This window comes from Peromyscus leucopus, chromosome 13, assembly GCF_004664715.2.
Source record: "Peromyscus leucopus breed LL Stock chromosome 13, UCI_PerLeu_2.1, whole genome shotgun sequence".
NCBI lineage: Eukaryota > Metazoa > Chordata > Mammalia > Rodentia > Cricetidae > Peromyscus > Peromyscus leucopus.
The window spans coordinates 54,008,094-54,024,857 of NC_051074.1; the positions used below are offsets into that span (position 1 = coordinate 54,008,094).

General features: G+C 45.2%; 1 protein-coding gene across 1 annotated transcript in view; it reads right to left on the reverse strand.

The window, feature by feature from the left end:
• The window catches only part of LOC114704613 (aldehyde oxidase 1), a 68,503-nt gene that overhangs the window by 46,410 nt on the left and 5,329 nt on the right, over nucleotides 1-16,764 (reverse strand). Inside the window, exons 3-12 of the mRNA XM_028885948.2 lie at nucleotides 16,203-16,299; nucleotides 12,322-12,430; nucleotides 10,504-10,630; nucleotides 7,210-7,271; nucleotides 5,934-6,023; nucleotides 4,168-4,248; nucleotides 2,856-3,000; nucleotides 2,110-2,202; nucleotides 577-728; nucleotides 305-398 (exon numbers count right to left, since the gene is read on the reverse strand). Coding sequence (XP_028741781.1) covers nucleotides 305-398; nucleotides 577-728; nucleotides 2,110-2,202; nucleotides 2,856-3,000; nucleotides 4,168-4,248; nucleotides 5,934-6,023; nucleotides 7,210-7,271; nucleotides 10,504-10,630; nucleotides 12,322-12,430; nucleotides 16,203-16,299 — 1,050 coding nt within the window. The remainder of the gene's footprint in view (nucleotides 1-304; nucleotides 399-576; nucleotides 729-2,109; nucleotides 2,203-2,855; nucleotides 3,001-4,167; nucleotides 4,249-5,933; nucleotides 6,024-7,209; nucleotides 7,272-10,503; nucleotides 10,631-12,321; nucleotides 12,431-16,202; nucleotides 16,300-16,764) is intronic.

Here is a 16,764-nt window from a genome sequence, read left to right on the forward strand (position 1 = left end):
ACCTAGAAGATATGCCTAACCTGCAGCTAGGAATCCCAAAGACAGGTACAAACGCATGCAGCCAAACACATTTGTAACGGCAGCGTCAGGTCTCAAGGTCAAATAGTTTGGCCCCCCTGGTAGGTCAAGGTCTCAAGAAGAAACAGATGGGGAGACTGGTAGATAGTTTTAAGACAGACTGACAACTTCTCAGCCTCAGAAAGCTCAAGGAAATTACTAGTTTTCCAAACTGGACTTCCTGCCTCCCCAGCAGCCAGAGAAACAAATCAAGTTTCATAACTCCCCAAGCGAAACTGCTGTTTACCTTTGGACAGCAAGTTGAGGGTACAGTTACCCACAGCCAGGAGGGGATTCAGATCCGAGTCCAGATGTCTGCTCACGATGTGGCCCCCTAAAGACTTTAAAAAGCAGTTACTTTCTCTTCTGTTACATAGTTACAGAGCATAAGCACTAAATTACCGGATTAAGTGATGCTTCAGAGAACTGTTTCTTTTGTTTGCTTTGAAGAACAGAAAGGTGTCCTCAGTTGCAATTACCCAAGACACAGATGCCAGAGTTGACTTGACAAATACATACAGCCATGTTCCTGATCTGGGACCCAGCCAGAGTTCTGAGGTGCTTCAGGAGGGCACGGTATGTCTGTGTCTTCTCTTCTGGGAGCTTCCGGACCACATCAGCCAGAATATCCTTCACCTGATCCAGGCTGAGGCCAGCACCGAGGGTCAGCCCTGAAATAAAGTCTTGTATGAGTAATGTAGTGTGATCACCGATGGCCTCCAAATGTTAGACCAAAGCTACAGGCATGGAAATCTTTATATTGGATCCATGCTGTTGTGCCTATCAGTACTGGTGGTGATGATGGTGGTGATGATGGTGGTGATGATGGTAGTGATATGATCATGGTGGAGATACTGACGGTGATGGAGGTGGGTATGGTGATGGCAGTGATGTGTGGGAAGGCTAATGATGGAGTTATTGGTGGGGATCATGAAGGTTAGATTCCTTGAATACTGAGTCTATCACATATTATGCTGATAGCTTTAAAAAAAAAAAAACTCCAGGAATTAAAACAAAACCTTGCGATGTTAATAGGTTCCCTTCACAGATGGCAGAGCTGCGACTCAGTCCAGTCACTTCCGCAAGATCTTAGAAGTACTGCATGTCATCGCCAAGAACTGGATTTCAGGAGCTTTACCCCAAACCCACACTACAATGACTGCTGTTTCTCACTGCCATGAAACCTCGTTCCCTTCACAGGAATGAAAAAGGCTGGACTAGAGCTACTCAGTACACAGCTCCTTTCCGTCGGCTGTGCTCTGGAGAGCAGCCAGCGTGTTTCGTTCATCTCTGGTTCTGCGCTCACAGCACAGAGTCCCCCTTGAATAGCTGTTAGTCTCCCTGATACTGGAGATAGGAAAGGTTCTCAGTGAAAGTCTGACTTCTCAGTGTCTAGTGGAACTTTAGGGCATTCTCCCTGGACTCCCTCCAGATCCTCACCGCTCTGTCTGAAGAGAATCTGTGAATTTTAACTAGAAATGAAGTGGCCATCCCCTTTATAACAAGACTGACCCTAATAGGGCCAGTTGCTGTTTTTACATTTTTTCCAGGGGCCCCATTACACCACCATCCTATGTAACTCATGTCTGGCTTCAATAAGACCCTCAGGATGTATGTCCAGTCTGGTAGCCAATCGGGATCCTGCTTGGCCACGAGCAGGAACTGTTCTTGCTATTTTCAGTCAGACAGACCCCTGACACCACAACTACAGTTGCTGACCAGATGTCATGAGCCAATCATAAAATGATTCCTGTATCCGTAAGGGTCTACACCCAATCACTTCAAAGTACACTTGACCAGAGCTGGAACTGTCCTAATCCTGCTAAAAAGGAGCCCGTGAGCTTCTCTCGGGGTCACCATTCTTCCACTTTGTAAGATGGTTTGACCCCAGCATGCTGGAACTCTTATTCCTGAGAAATTAAATGCTCTTGTTGATTGCGTACGTGTCTGGTGGTCTGTTGTGGGACTTCTCTTGGACCCTAACAAGAAACAGCTCGCCCCTCTCCGTCCACCAGACTAAGCAATCGATGTCATAAGACCATAAGAACTCACCATCACAGGCCTGGCTTACAACACACAGCTCTTCAATTCTGTCGGGAGAAATGATGACGGGGTGGAAGACACCTTTAAACTTTACTTCAGGTCCTAAGGGATTGTGGGAGAGACACAAGATTAGAATAAAAGGATGTTAACCACTCTCTTCATTTCGAATTATGATTTAAAAAATGTTTGGGCACATGAAAGTTGTTTCCTTTCATTGAACTGTTCATTGCAAACCATGCAGAGACAGTAACCGATTAAACTTTGGGACTCTTTAGAATTGTTAGCTCTAAAACTTGTGCGATGTGGCACACTCAGATTTCCCTGGGAGAAGGTCCTGGAAGCCCCGCAAAGAGATGGGCAGCCACACTAGGCCTGAGTGGAAAAGGAAAAGGTTCTCCAACTGCCTTTTAAGTCAAATGTGCTATCATCACAGAGACACCACCCAGAGCAGAAAGACAGAGCAGCTTCAGGATGAGAGCCAATGTGGTCCCCAGATGGAAAACCAGAACACTGGCACCCTGCTGCTGGCTCACCACGGGGCCAGCAAGCCAGCCTCTGCTCTAGTGAAGCACAGGCTAGCCCTGCTGCTGGCTTACCATGGGGCTAGCGAGCTCTGCTCCAGTGATACACAAGGCAGGCAATTGTCTAACGCAGGAAAACCTCTTGAACCACACTGTGTTTTCTGGTTGTTCTCCTGACAACACAACCACATGAAGCTTGATTCCCTCATAAGATGTCCCGGGGTGTCTACATACCCACAGAGGTGTTCCCCATGACAATGGGGGCCTGGGGATACTTGAATTTAGCTTCCACAAGTTCCTTCAGAGTCACTGGGGAAATCCATGTCAATCGATCGCCACAAAACACTCTGGTCTTTGGTGGCTGTTTCTCAGCCATCGTCTGTTGGAAAAGCAACAGGGATTTGAGAGAGCTTGTGACAGAATGTCCATCTCTTCTTACTCTAATTTTATTGAAACAGAGAAAAGGAATACGTATCTTCTAAAAAAAACAAATTTTGTAACCTAAAAATAGAGCTCTACCAGGAGTCAGAGTTCAAGGTGATTGTTTGGCAGTAGTTTACCCCTGGAAACGGAAGTTCCCATTAGCTCGCTGACGCCTCACAGCAACTCATTTTGATGTCTACTAACATAGCAATATGCTCATTTTGGCCAAATCATCCCACAGAAAAATGAACTTCAGCAGAAGTGGAAGGAGAAAGCCAGTCTGTATTGAAACGCGCGGATTGGGCCTTCAGGACTTTTAACGGACATCACCAACTGTGTCTTACATCCTCCAACACCCCCATGGTGGTCTACCCTCCCTTCTCCACCTCTTCCTTGGCCCACAGTTTCTGGACTCTGAGGTGAGGATGACAGGTGAGTGTTGCTTATCTGCCCATCAGTTTGTTCTTTATAAAATGATTAATTATTTGAGAATTTTATATATAAACATAATATACTTTCATTATATTCCCTCCTGTTCCTCCCCCCCAACTCCACAAAGTATCATCTTCCATCCTCCCAACTTCGTGCCCGCCCCCCGCCCCCCGAAACCTACTGAGTACAATTTGTGCCGTCCATATCCTCATGGATATGGGGCCATCCATTGGGTCATGGTCAACCTAGAAGGGGTCATATCCTTGAGGAAAACTGACCTTCCCTCCCCATATCCCCTAAGGGTGGGGACTCAGGAACCTCTCACCTCTCCATGTTGATGTTGACTGGTTTGAGCTTGTGCAGGCAAAATGAGTCAATCCATGAGTGCAGTGATCCTGTCCTAGCTAGAAGACACCTTCCCCACACTCGTTTCTCAATGGTCCCTAAGCCTTGAGTGGGTGATGGGCGGGGGGTATAATATAGATGTCCCCTTCATGCTGAGCTGAGCTGAGCACCTGACAGATATTTATTCTCTGCACTTTGACAAGCAGCTCTGACTGTCTGCACTAACCATTGTCTGCTGCACAGTGACGTGTCTCTGATGAGGTCTGAGGCTGCACCATCAGCTTTTGAAAAGGCCCCGCTGACATTTCACCCTCAGCTCTTCTAGGTGAGCAACCGCCTTCCTTACCATTAGCTCTGGAGGGAAAATCAACTCCTGGGTTGGGTCCAGTGGCAGGAACTCCTCTTCTGAGAAGAGGTCTGGACTTGTCTTTGAGAAGAAAAAGTGGCAGAAGTTACAGGAGCGCCCCTATTCTCAGGGGACATCTAAGCCCTGTGGGTACCCAGAACTACAGGCAGTTTGAACTTTAGAAGGTTCATATACACACTATGTTTTTCTTCTTCATTCTTACTGCAAATCATAGCAACATACTCTAGTACTAAACATACTTTTTTCCTGAAAAAAAAAAAATGCCCTGTAACTATTCATAGGCATATCTGAACTACAGCATCACTGAGCTTGTGTTTGGTGTCATTATTAAAAAGTAATGGTTATTTGAACATAAGTACTGCAATACTGTGCTAGTCAATCTGATAACCATGGCAACTACTTAGGGACAGATGGGCAGGTAATGTATACAGTGTGGATACACTGGACAAAGTGGTTCGCATTCCACATGAGACAGGGCGAGCCCAGTGAGAGTTCCTCATGCTATTCATAATGGCACGTATTTTGAAACACAAACTATTTCTAGAATTTCCCACGTAATACTTTCAGAATATGGTTGGAGCAGAGGTAACTCAGATTGTAGGAAGGGAAACTGTAGATAAGGGATGAACTACTATATTATTGTCAGGCACCTCTACTTTAATTTGTGTGTGAGTGTGTGAGTGTGTGTGTGTGTCTGTGTGAGTGTGTTTGTGTGTGTGTGTGTGTGTGTGTGTGTGTAATAAGACTGGAAGAAGATGGTCAGACAATCCAGGTACGGTGGCACATGCCTACAATCATAGAACTTAGGAGATAGAGGTAGGAACAGCAAGAATTCAAGGCTAGGCTTAGCTGTATGATAAGTTTGATGACAGAATGATCTCCACAAGACCTCATCTCTTTGGAAGAAGACAGACAGACAGACAAACAGAAGATAAAAAGAAGCTGACCAGTCACGATCCAAGTTGCCAGGCAAGGACTCTGACACAGACCTGACCTCTCATAACTCTGCAAGAGTCAGTGTGTCTCTGCACTCATCAGCTCCCTATACATCCTCTTCGAGTCTGGGGACAGTGGAGGAGCAAGCAGACACTGAGAACTCAAGGGAGACGTGGAGTCTCCACTTCTCCTGTCCCTGTTCCTCCATCTCCAACTCCACTTTGCTTCTGGTCGCTGATAATGCTGTTTAAAAACTGAGAGACCGCAGAGATGAGGGGTTTTCTCTCCCGTAGACAGCAGTGTTTGAAAAGGACTGATATGTACAATGAGGGATGCAGTCGATATGACGGATTTATAAGATGGATTCTGCTGCTTTCAATTGGTATAACAGTTGTATCTATGGTGGGACAGAGTGGCATTACAGTACAAGGACATGATAATATCATGTTATTATTTAGCATCTAGTATCTCAGACATGAATTGTTTCATTGTGTGGAGAATGTTAAAGATTCTGTTAATCTGAAATAGTCAACTGATTGTCAAACACAGTCCCTCCACTGTGCTACAGAACAGTTAGAGGCCACTCCTCTCACCCAGCTGGACCACGGTAGCTCTTCACCCTCCCTTCTCCACCCCCAGTTTCCTCCTGGGCTGAAGTTTTAGGTTATAGAGAGACAGTGAGAATGGGAGAGAGAACACGCTGACGTAGTCCACTTCATCAACCTGGGCAGCCAGTGATTCCTCCGAAGACTAGGTCAGCGGCTGCTCATGTCTAGAACAACGTTATAACGACTTTACCATTCACCGACCTCATCACCTTCCTGAAATTCTGCCAATCCATTTATTCCTCGATCCAAACAGCACACCCCATTTTCTTTACTTTGACAGCAGCCAGAAGCCTAAGAGGAGAAACACAAAACAAACAGGCCAGTCAGAACTCCATGGGGTTCTATGGTTAACTGGGAGCCTACAGTTGAAGTTGTAGAACCAATACTGTAAGGCGTTGTAAAAGAAAATCATTTATAGTTCAACGTAGCCAAGCTAACTCTAATGAAAACTAAGTTCACAAGAAATTCTGAGCTGGGTGGTGGTGGTGGTGGCGGCGGCGGCGGCGGCGGCGGCGGCGGCGGCGCACGCCTGTAATCCCAGCACTCGGGAGGCAGAGGCAGGTGGATCTCTGTGAGTTCAAGGCCAGCCTGGGCTACAGAGCTAGTCCAGGACAGGCTCCAAAGCTACAGAGAAACCCTGTCTTGAAAAACCAAAAAAAAAAAAAAAATTCTGAATACCAGTGATCATTTTAAAAAGTTTATAAAGGTCTTAATAGATAATCTTGTCATATAGCAATACACATTAACCACATTAATTATTAGTACTAACAATATTTTAAATACCACTAATAGTAGTAATAAGAACTGACATCTTGCTCTGATCTTATCTACAAGGTATTGATTTCATAGTTCACCTCACAGAAGTGATTTTCTGGTGGTGGAAGAGGACCAACCGTGACTGAATGTGTATTAAACTTCCACAAGAACCTTTTACTTTATATACTAGTTTAAAAACAAAGAAAGAAGAAACAACGTCTCTTATAGGTTTTGTTAGTTCTTATTAACATTAATGATTGAGTAGTTTACTAATTAGTGTGTGGTGACCCTGTCCTGGAGGTGGACAGCCTCCATTGTCAAACAGCCAGCCCAGTAAAAACATGCAATGGCACAGGGACAACTGGACCACGCTGTGACCAATGTTATGCTGTATCACTCACAGACACATATCACGTTAGCAGAAGGCTACAAGCGCAACCAGGCAGGGTCCCTGACTTAGACAAACAGATCAAGAGCAATTTCTTAGAAGAAATGACTTATGGCCAATGACGAACTGCAGGGATGCTACAATGTGACAACTTAGGCAAGGAGGTTAAGCCTCTGCCCAAGATGAAATGACACACAGGAACTGTAGACCTTGAGATAAGAAGTGGTCCTGTGTTAGTAAAAATGACTGTTACCAGAAACATACCGGGCAGCTCCTACACTGTTGTTTTGTTTTGGGGAAAATGCATTCAACCATGTATTCCTTTCTACTTACTTTACAGAAAGTCTTGCATGCATCGATGATGGGCCTGTATCCAGTGCAGCGGCACAGATTTCCTGAAGGAGACAGAGCCGGTCTGGTTACTCAAGGGCATGGGGAAAGGCAAGTGAATGACAGCATGAAGGACCCCATCTTAGAAGAAAACTTTATTTGATGTTTTAATTCTGAAATCTTGTGTTTGAAATTTCATTTTTACATCAACATCTTGGGATATTTAGTCAAGAGTCCTGAAGTATATTTTAACATCTCAACCATCTGCACTTACTCTGTAAACACATTTTATACCCTCTTCTTGTGACAGATGGTCAAATGACACAATAATTTTAAGACAAAAACTTGTCCTGTAGTTACAATCAAGAGCTAAACTTAAAACAATAGCCACTTTATTGAGATGTTACTGACATAAAAACCCACACACATCTAATCAACTGATTAGTGATTGATGCATCTGGAGATAAGTGTGCGCCTGGGGATCCATCTCCACAGTCAATACCATGAGCGTAACTACCACTCTCATGCCATTTAGTTTTTATTTAATCATTCAACCAGAAAAAAAAGGCATTTAACAAAAGATCTACCCTCTCCGCAACTGTTTGTATAACATAGTATGGATAGCTGTGGGAACCAAGTTGCATTTATTGGACTTAATCATTTTGCATAACAAACTTTGTAACCTTTGATCGATAATTCCTCATTTTCTCCTTCTCCAACCCCAGGAAATCACTATTTTATTGCCATTTTATTCCCCGCTTCTATTGTACTATTCCAGGTTCTTTGTATAATAGTGTTTGCTCTTCTGGGTCTGGCTTGTTTCGCTTAGCATCATGTGCTATGGTCCATGCATGTTGTTATAAGTGGACGGATTTTCTTCTTTTTTTTTTTTTTTTAAAAAAAGGAAGAGTCTTATTACTATTAGTACTTACTCTGGCAGCTCTCAGTTTTTGACAGAGGAAAAACAAAAGGAGGAAGGAGAAAGAGACAGAGAGGGAGGTTTCAGTTGATTGAAGCTGTTCTGAAACAGTAAAGAGAAGGTGGAAAAGTGGGTAGTTTCTGAACTTGGGAGGCAATGGAGCACACAACTTATTTACAATAAGTGATCCGGTCAGTATTTCTCTCACAGTGGTTTTGTGTCCTTACTCCACCCCCAATATGAGGTCATATTTTTTGTGTGTGTTCTATGTACACATCTGCTGGTGTGTGTACAAGTGTGTGTGATACATGTGGAGGCCAGAGGTTACCCTGGGTGTCTTGCTCAATTGCTCTTCACCTTATTTTTGAGACAGAGCCTCTCACTGGACCTGGAACTCAGCAGTTCTACTAGGCTGGCTGGCCAATGAGTTCTTGGGATCCTCCTGTGTCTGATACACCCTCCTGCCCCCAGTACAGTGGTCACACACCATCACTCCCAGACTTTTACATGGACGGTAGTGATCAAACCTCAGGTCCTCATGGCAGACACCGACTGAGCCCATTTCCCCAACTCCTGGGATCTTATTTTAGAAAGAGCACAAGATCAAGTTCTCTGGTAATAGGATCCCTCAAATCTTCATTATTTACACATTTCCCACACACGTCTCAACCATCATAAATTTGAAAATCCTGAGCCACTGTTTATAATACAAACAGCACAGGGCAACATTGTAACCACCAGGAAGTCGGGCAGAACCCATCTTAGGTGCTTGGTCACTCCTTTCTACCTGCGTCCGCGCTGAGTGTCCCTGAGACGTTTTTGTAGAGGAAGTAAGCAAGCAAGCTTGAGGCTCATGTTTCCTGAGTAGGGAAATAAGAGGAAAGGGACAAGGACAAATAGAGCCAGGGAGCATTTCGCCAGGCAGACACAGAATTTGACAAGTTATTAATGCTTAAAATGTGTTCAGAACCTTTTTGATGAATACAGACACACGAGAGAGAGAGAGAGAGAGAGAGAGAGAGAGAGAGAGAGAGAGAGAGAGAGAGAGAGAGAGAAAGAGAGAGAGAGAGAGAGATTGAATTGGTGGAACAGCTCGGAATGGAAAAGATTCCTTAAAAATTAAGCATCACTAACAGATTTCAGTCTGACTTCCAGCTGGACTCAGCCACTTCCCTCTGGCGCTTGCTCTATGGTGGCGACGGCATCTGTAACAAGACTTGTTGTTTTTGCTAAAGAATCTTTTGCTGACTCTTCTCTTGGGCCTGCAGGCGGTGATGGTAACCGAACCCAGCATGCCACCTGCCGCCTCTGCCTTCATTTCCGTCTGTCTGTCTGTCTGCTTTGCCTCACGCTCGAGTGAGATTTTGTGTCGACTCTGCGTGGCAGTGTGAAATCCTTTAGAGTGCTCATCCAAAGCCACTATATCTCTTCCTCCAGGGCTGAGCACACCAAGGTAACTCAGGTGTTTTTAAGGGTTACCGGGACAGTTCCAAATGTCCCATCCAGACCCCTTGAAGTCTTGTTATTGCCCTATATAACTCCAGAGCCCTGCCGACGGATACTCAAGATGAGCCGGCCGACTAAGGAGCAACCACCTCCTGAGCCTGAATCCCAGGGTCACAGGCTTGACAGACAAACCTGTGACCTCAGTGGAGATTACCCCCCCGCATCAGCAACTTCCTTGACAGCACAGGGGGAGGTACCACTGAGGCACAGCTCTGCAATCCCCCTGCCTCTTGCTCTTGCACCATGCCCTCTCTGTAAACCCAAGGGTCTCGTGGCGGTGTTCCGGAAGACAGGGTTATGAGACACTCCGTCTCCCGGCTTTGCCCAGTGTCAACCCACTGAAAATGCCGTTCCTTTCCTGCCTTTCCTCATCGCTTTTTCCACTTGACCTCCAGGATGAGGTGCTGGGACCTGGTTGGCTGGGGGCTCTCCCCAGAGTCAGGCCGCTTGCCTAGGACTCCAGTAGCACACTCAGCCGACAGGAAACAGCCATAGAAGTGCCGCACTCAGGCATGACATGTCTTTCCCAGGGTGGGTGGATCACCTGGCTTTCTGATGATTGTAGAAAACAAGTAAACAGAATAGAAAGAGAGGAAGAGCCTTAAGCAACCCATCTGTCAAACCCAATGGGTAGATCCGGTCTGCAGGTTGACTTCAAGAAATCAACGCTTCTGCGTACAGGAGGGATAATATCTAATAAACCACTCTCTCTAAATCTCAGCTTCTTCATCTATGAAAGGAAGGTGATAATGGTAACTGCCTTATTAATGGTATTTAAAAGAATTTCCAAATAGCATTTAATTCAGCACGTGACATATGGTAGGTGTCCAGTTACTACTGTTATCATCATTTAAAAATGAAAGCATACTTACCACCAAGGGCATCTGTGAGCTGGTCCAGAGTGGGCTCTGGATGGTTCCTGAGCAGTGTGTACATGGACATCACCATCCCAGGGGTACAGAATCCACACTGGGTGCCATGACACTTGGCAATCCTCTCCTGGAAGCACAAGTTAGAAATGCAAACACTGCACTCTCTTCCAGGCCTACAAAATCAGAGCAGCGCCCCCAGGACATTCTTCTGCTCACGGAATTTAGAGAGGAGCCCCCCCCCCACGCACACACAAAGCCCACATTTCAGGTGGCTCCCTTTGGGCTGGCCAGTCTGACTGTTGAGCTCCATAAGCTGTTCAGCTTGACTTCAGACAGTAGTTCTGAGACTTTGAATGGCCAGGGAGCTTATCAGTTCCACCCCAGCAGCACACCAGATCAAGTGACTTTTAGAGTGTCGGGGTGAGGTAAAATTGTATATCTTTTAAAGACTCCTCAGTGTGCAGTGAGGGTATGAACCACTGCAGGAGAGGAAGGCCTTGGAAGAAATGACCAAATTATATTCAAGTTGAAAAACATGGAAAAAGTATGATAGAGCATACACTTGAGTATGAACATGGGCATACCACCACCTCTGTCTCTCTGTCTCTGTCTCTCTGTTCTCTCTCTCTCTCTCTCTCTCTCTCTCTCTCTCTCTCTCTCTCTCTCTCTCTCTCTCATGAGTGTTTTCATCTTCCCACAGATGTGTTAATGCTCTACCATGCAGGAGTTTACAAAGCACTGGAACCGAGGATCCAGCCAAGACAGAAACCCTGCCTTTATTTCTTCTGTCCTTTTTTCCGTCCCCGCTGTTTTCTCTTTGGAGACTGACTTCCAAGGGACAAGTACGTTCTGGTGCCGTCTCCCGGCAGCATTGGCCAACGAGAGCTCAGCATCGGTGGGAAATGAAAAGGGTCCCTTGCCTGTGTGGGCTCAAGTCCCATATGTAGGCTGTCCAGGCAGCAACATTCTTTAGCTTAATGGGGTTTGAGAACATTAAACCCCAAATTTTATCACATCTACAGAAGGTGAAGTTTGGCTCTTTTCTACGTGGCTCCTGTCTTGTACCCTTTCTGTCCACTCCTCATCCATGGCCCTCAGTCAAGACAAGGAGCAATGGCCTGTGTGGGGGCAGGGGGTGGGGTGGGGCGGGGGTGGGGGCGACACGCATATGCACTGATGTAAGGGGTCTAGGTTTGGGGAACGAAACTGCAGTCTCCATGGACAGAGCCTGTCCTCTGACAAGTCCAAGCTCAACACATCTTTTTTTAGGGAGGGCGGATATTTTTAATTCAGTTTTTTTGTTTGTTTGTTTTTGTTTTTCGAGACAGGGTTTCTCTGTGTAGCTTTGCGCCTTTCCTGGGACTCACTTGGTAGCCCAGGCTGGCCTCGAACTCACAGAGATCCGCCTGGCTCTGCCTCCCGAGTGCTGGGATTAAAGGCGTGCGCCACCACCGCCTGGCTTAATTCAGTTTTTAAATCAAGTTATTTTTCACTTTCCAACAACAACAACAACCCCAAAATTGTATATGTCGATGCACGTGGCTGGTGTTTCCTTCTGGGTTTGGAAGACGCAAGATGGATAGTACCCTCTAATTGGAACCCAGAGGAAACAAAGCTTTGGTCATGGCAGCATTTCCTTAAGAAAGGGGAGTCCTCTAGTCTTCCAAAAGCACCTTCCCAAGAAGTGAGTTACTCCTACATCCCAGCAGCCCAGCTTTATTCTCAGCTCCCGTGGCTTTGAACTGTCATCGGTGACCAAGCAGCAGGGCCCAGACTTCCTGCTCCCAGAGTCCCTTTAGGGGAACAGCGCACCCTCACCTGGACAGGATGAAGTCTGGTGGTGCTGCTGCCTATGCCTTCCACCGTGGTGACGGCCGCACCGTGCAGGGAGCAGATGGGGGTCAGACAGGCATTGACTGGATGATGCCTTCGGAACGCAAAAGAGAAGCACAGATGACAAATTCCACGACATCCAGTGGAAAGGGGGACCGAACACCCCCCCCCCCCCCGGGCACCTCTCGTAGACAGGTCAGGGGTGATGTCCCAGGCTCTGAATCTGTGTTTCCTTCTCAGCACAGAATTCATTTCACAGAAACAGATCTGAGAATCAGAGTGATTTATTCAGGGTCGCAGCTGGACTGCCAGTGGCAGAATTAAAATTAGACCTCAGCATTCCGATTCCTGAAAGCTTCCACCAACTTAATTATTTCCCTTTCAAACCGGGGCTGATGCTCTCTAATCGCGCATAACTGGTTATGAACCTAAGGCAGCTTTCACCCTGTGGGGGGAGCTGGGCCGAGGTTGGTTGGGCAATGAAGTGAGTTTGGTTATTGCTCTTCAGAAGAAGAAATAGTGCCAGGTGAAGAGCTCTTCCTCTCCACAGGACCACTGCTAAAAATGCCCACTTCAAAACAACACTTAAAATGTTCTCAGTTACTAACCACAACTACGGGTGGAAAAAGACACAAGAGACAAATATTCAAAGTCCATAATAACCAGCAAAGACTTGAACTAAACAATGAGAAACACCATTTTGTCAAGCAAAACTATATGTTTTCAAAACATTATAATGTCTATTATTTAAAAAGGCTCGGGGAAATGGGATTCCTACCACTCATGAGAGTGTAAATGCACTCTCTCGGAGTTCTTCCGGGAGACAGTTGATTTGGAAGACATAAAAATCACTTTAAAATGAACACTCTTTAACTCTGCAAGTACACCTTGCAGAGTTACCCATAAGTAAATGATCATGGACATAAACACTATCTGTAAGAAAGGTTTGTTGATGAATGCTTAAAAATAATTCCCTATTTGGGGGTTTGTTTTGACGCTTCAAAGCGATGTAACACACAAAGCTATTACATTGACTTTATTCTTTGAAAGACCTTCATGAAAATTCAACAAAAATTAGGATGTTCAAGCAATATATGAAGTTTGTTTCCATTTATTAAAAATAAGGGACTGAAGAGATATCACTTATTGATAAGTAAACATAAATACTGGGTGACGAACTATGTGCCAGGCGGAACTGCAGGCATTGGGATTCACCAGCAACCAGAGACAAGTCAATCCCAGCAAAGTGAGCATTCTAGTTGAGGGGAGATAGACAACTCTCAAGTCCATCGAGGCAGTAAGAAGTACTGAAAACAAATGAATGGAGGGGACTGTGAATAAATGAATGGTGACTTAAAAATAAGTGAATGGAGGGGACTGCAGATAAATGAATGGGGACTATGAATAAGTGAATAGAGGGCATGGTGAATAAATGAATGGAAGGGACAGTGAATAAATGAATGGAGGGGAAGAGAATGAACTTGTGTGGATAATCAGGGAGGAGTAAGACTATTAATGCTTCTGCTAAAATCTAGATGATCTGAAGGAGTTCAACATAAAAGGCAGACGGAGCACATGCGTGGGTCCTGAAGTGTTGAGCTCAGATGTCTACAAAGAGGAGGAGACAGAAGGAAAGTCAGTGAGAGTGAAGCACAGGGAACATGGGAGAAAGTCGGTAGCCAAGGCTAGACCCAGGCAGGTCCCAGGGAGCAAGTGACAGGGCTTCCCAGTGAAGGTGAACTTGAACATTGGCCCAAATGTGCCCAACCACAGAGTTTAGAGGTAACAAATCATAAGACCATCTTGCTTTAAAATCAGAATAAGCCAGAAAGGCTACAAAATCACATTTAAAGAATTCCTCTCCTCAGGAGCTGATGACAGTTGATGGCTGCTGGAGGAAGGCCAGTCAGTTTCCTTCAGGGTGTGGTTCGTGGAGAGCGGCCATGCTCCAGTAGATGACCGCACACCCGTGAGTACATGAGCAGCACAGACTGAACTCCGCAGGTTGTGAAAAAAAATAGGAGTTGGGAGTGGGGTGTACCCAGAAGGAAGGAGGAGAAGAGGGGGTGAATATGATGGAAATAAACTGTATACATGTATGAAATTCTGAAAAATTCAAAACATTGTATATATGTACATATATTTAAAATGTATACATTGAAAACATTTTATATATATAAACGAAGTATATGTGTATGTATATACATACATACATATATATATGTATATGTATGTATATATATAAAATCTCATACTGAGTACATGGAGAAGCTTAAAAACCCTACACGCTATTAAGTGCCAAATCTTAATAAGAGAGAAGATATATGAACGGTTGTTCTCAGCCCTAAGATTCAGTTGCTGTGTTTCTGAAATGTAAGGGAAATGAAGAGTCCTCCTTGTGCAAGAGTAAGAAGAAACCAGAGTGACTGTCAGCAAACCATTAGTGGTCACACGTGGGCGGATGTAATGGGTTAATGCACAACGCCGGACTCTTCCCCACCAGTGCGCACTGGGTGCTCGGCGGGAGGGGTAGTAGCTTAGAGAGGAGGTGAGGAAGGAGCTGGAGGAGATTCCCCAGGCTCCGAAACCAAGAGGCTCATGATGGGCAGAACTGAGAGGAAACGCTAAGCTTTCATTGAGTAGAATGTCATCATTACCCTTTAGGGGCTAAGAACAAGGCAGCATGGAGGCCAAAGATCTCCTGAAGCATCGACAGTAAGAGAGGAGACCGGAGACAACTTCCAGAATGCTAAACATCTGGCAGCCAGGCTGGGAAGCAGGCAGAGGTTTTCCAGGGAATGTAAGCACAGCATAGCCCTGGTGCTGCTCAGATCCCAGACCTCAACTGGAATGTGGGGAATGGGGAGAGCGGTTTAACCAGTGCGTAAGTGGAGTCCCAGAAGAAGAGGGGAGAGAGACTGGAACAGATAAACACATGAAACAATGATGCGGTGAAGAGAAATACAGTGTGTAAACGAAATAGGAAACCACAGGTGGATTTCAGTAGGAGAGCGATGCCATCTAATTCTTTCTTGAAGGGGAGCTCTCTGGCTTACAGATGGAGGATGCATGTACGGGAGCAAGGAGATGTGAGTAGGCTCTAACTACACATGTGTGGTCCTGGCCTTATCCTCCATCGTCATTTCATAGCAGCCTTCCTTCCCAGATGGCACAGAGTCAGGCAGCCTTTCAACTCTAGTTGAAGATGTGTGACATTCGTTTAGGCTGTGGAACATTTGTTTAAAGATGCAAAGATGTGTTGCATTCTTTTATGTTGCATTTGTTTAACTCTGTAAAGCTGTGTTATTTTGCCTGTCTAGTAAAGAGCTGAATGGCCAAGAGCTAGGCAGGAGAGAGGGATATGCGGAGAGAATAAATAGAAGGAGAAATCTAGGCTCCAGAGAAGAGGGGAGAGGAGTGAGCAAAGGAGAAGGAGAGGAGAATGCCAGAGGTCAGCCACACAGCCAGCCACTGAGTAAGAAGGAAAGAAGGAGATATAGAATAAATAAAGGTAAAAAGCCCAGAGGCAGAACACAGTTAAAGAGAAATGGGGTGATTTAAGTTAGAAAAGCTGACTAGAAACAAGCCAAGTTAAGGCCAGGCATTCATAAGTAAGAATAAGTCTCCATGTATTAGTTGGGTGATGGGCCCCAAAGAGTTAAAAAAAAAAAAACAAAAAACCCTACAAACTCTTTGCTAGGGGTAATTTTTCAATCTATTCATGTTCTTGTTTATCACTGAATCCTCAGTGCTCAGCATAGTTCTTTCCACACAGTTGATGTTCCATACACATTCACCAACTGAAGGAGGAAAATAAAGTTGAGAACCGCAAAGTTCACTCATAACTGGACTCTGTGGTGAGGTACCTGATCGTCTTGGTGCTGGGGTTGTATCGTGACACCATCACTGTGCAGGCCCCACAGCCTCCTCCTCCACAGCCGTACTTAGTGCCTGTGAGTCGGACTGGAGGCAATTGAGTTAAAGAGAACGTTTCTTTCCAGAGCAGTCCTGGCTTAGGCTGTCACACCATCACAGACATGTCCAGGGAAGTTCAATGTGGATTCATTCACCAATGGCTGCTACTTAAGTCTTGTATTTTCCAGCTTCCTTTTGTGCGTTACAGGCTGCACCCACCCTTTGTATGAAGCTGGAACACAGGCTGCCAAAAATAGGGCCAGACTGAAGAAGAATCTATGCATGTAAGTATTTTGAGAATTTGCAGGTGGGAGTGCACTGTATATTTGCCTTCATCGTTATATAGGTCTTTGAGGAAATACACAAAATGTTATATTATAAATACTTTATGAGATATCTGTGTCACACTAGCAACACAGTAAGTTATTTGTCTGCATCTTGTCAGCTGAAACTTCTAACTGTTCCCTCAAATCTCTTCTATCATCATCATTATCATCATCATCATCATTATAT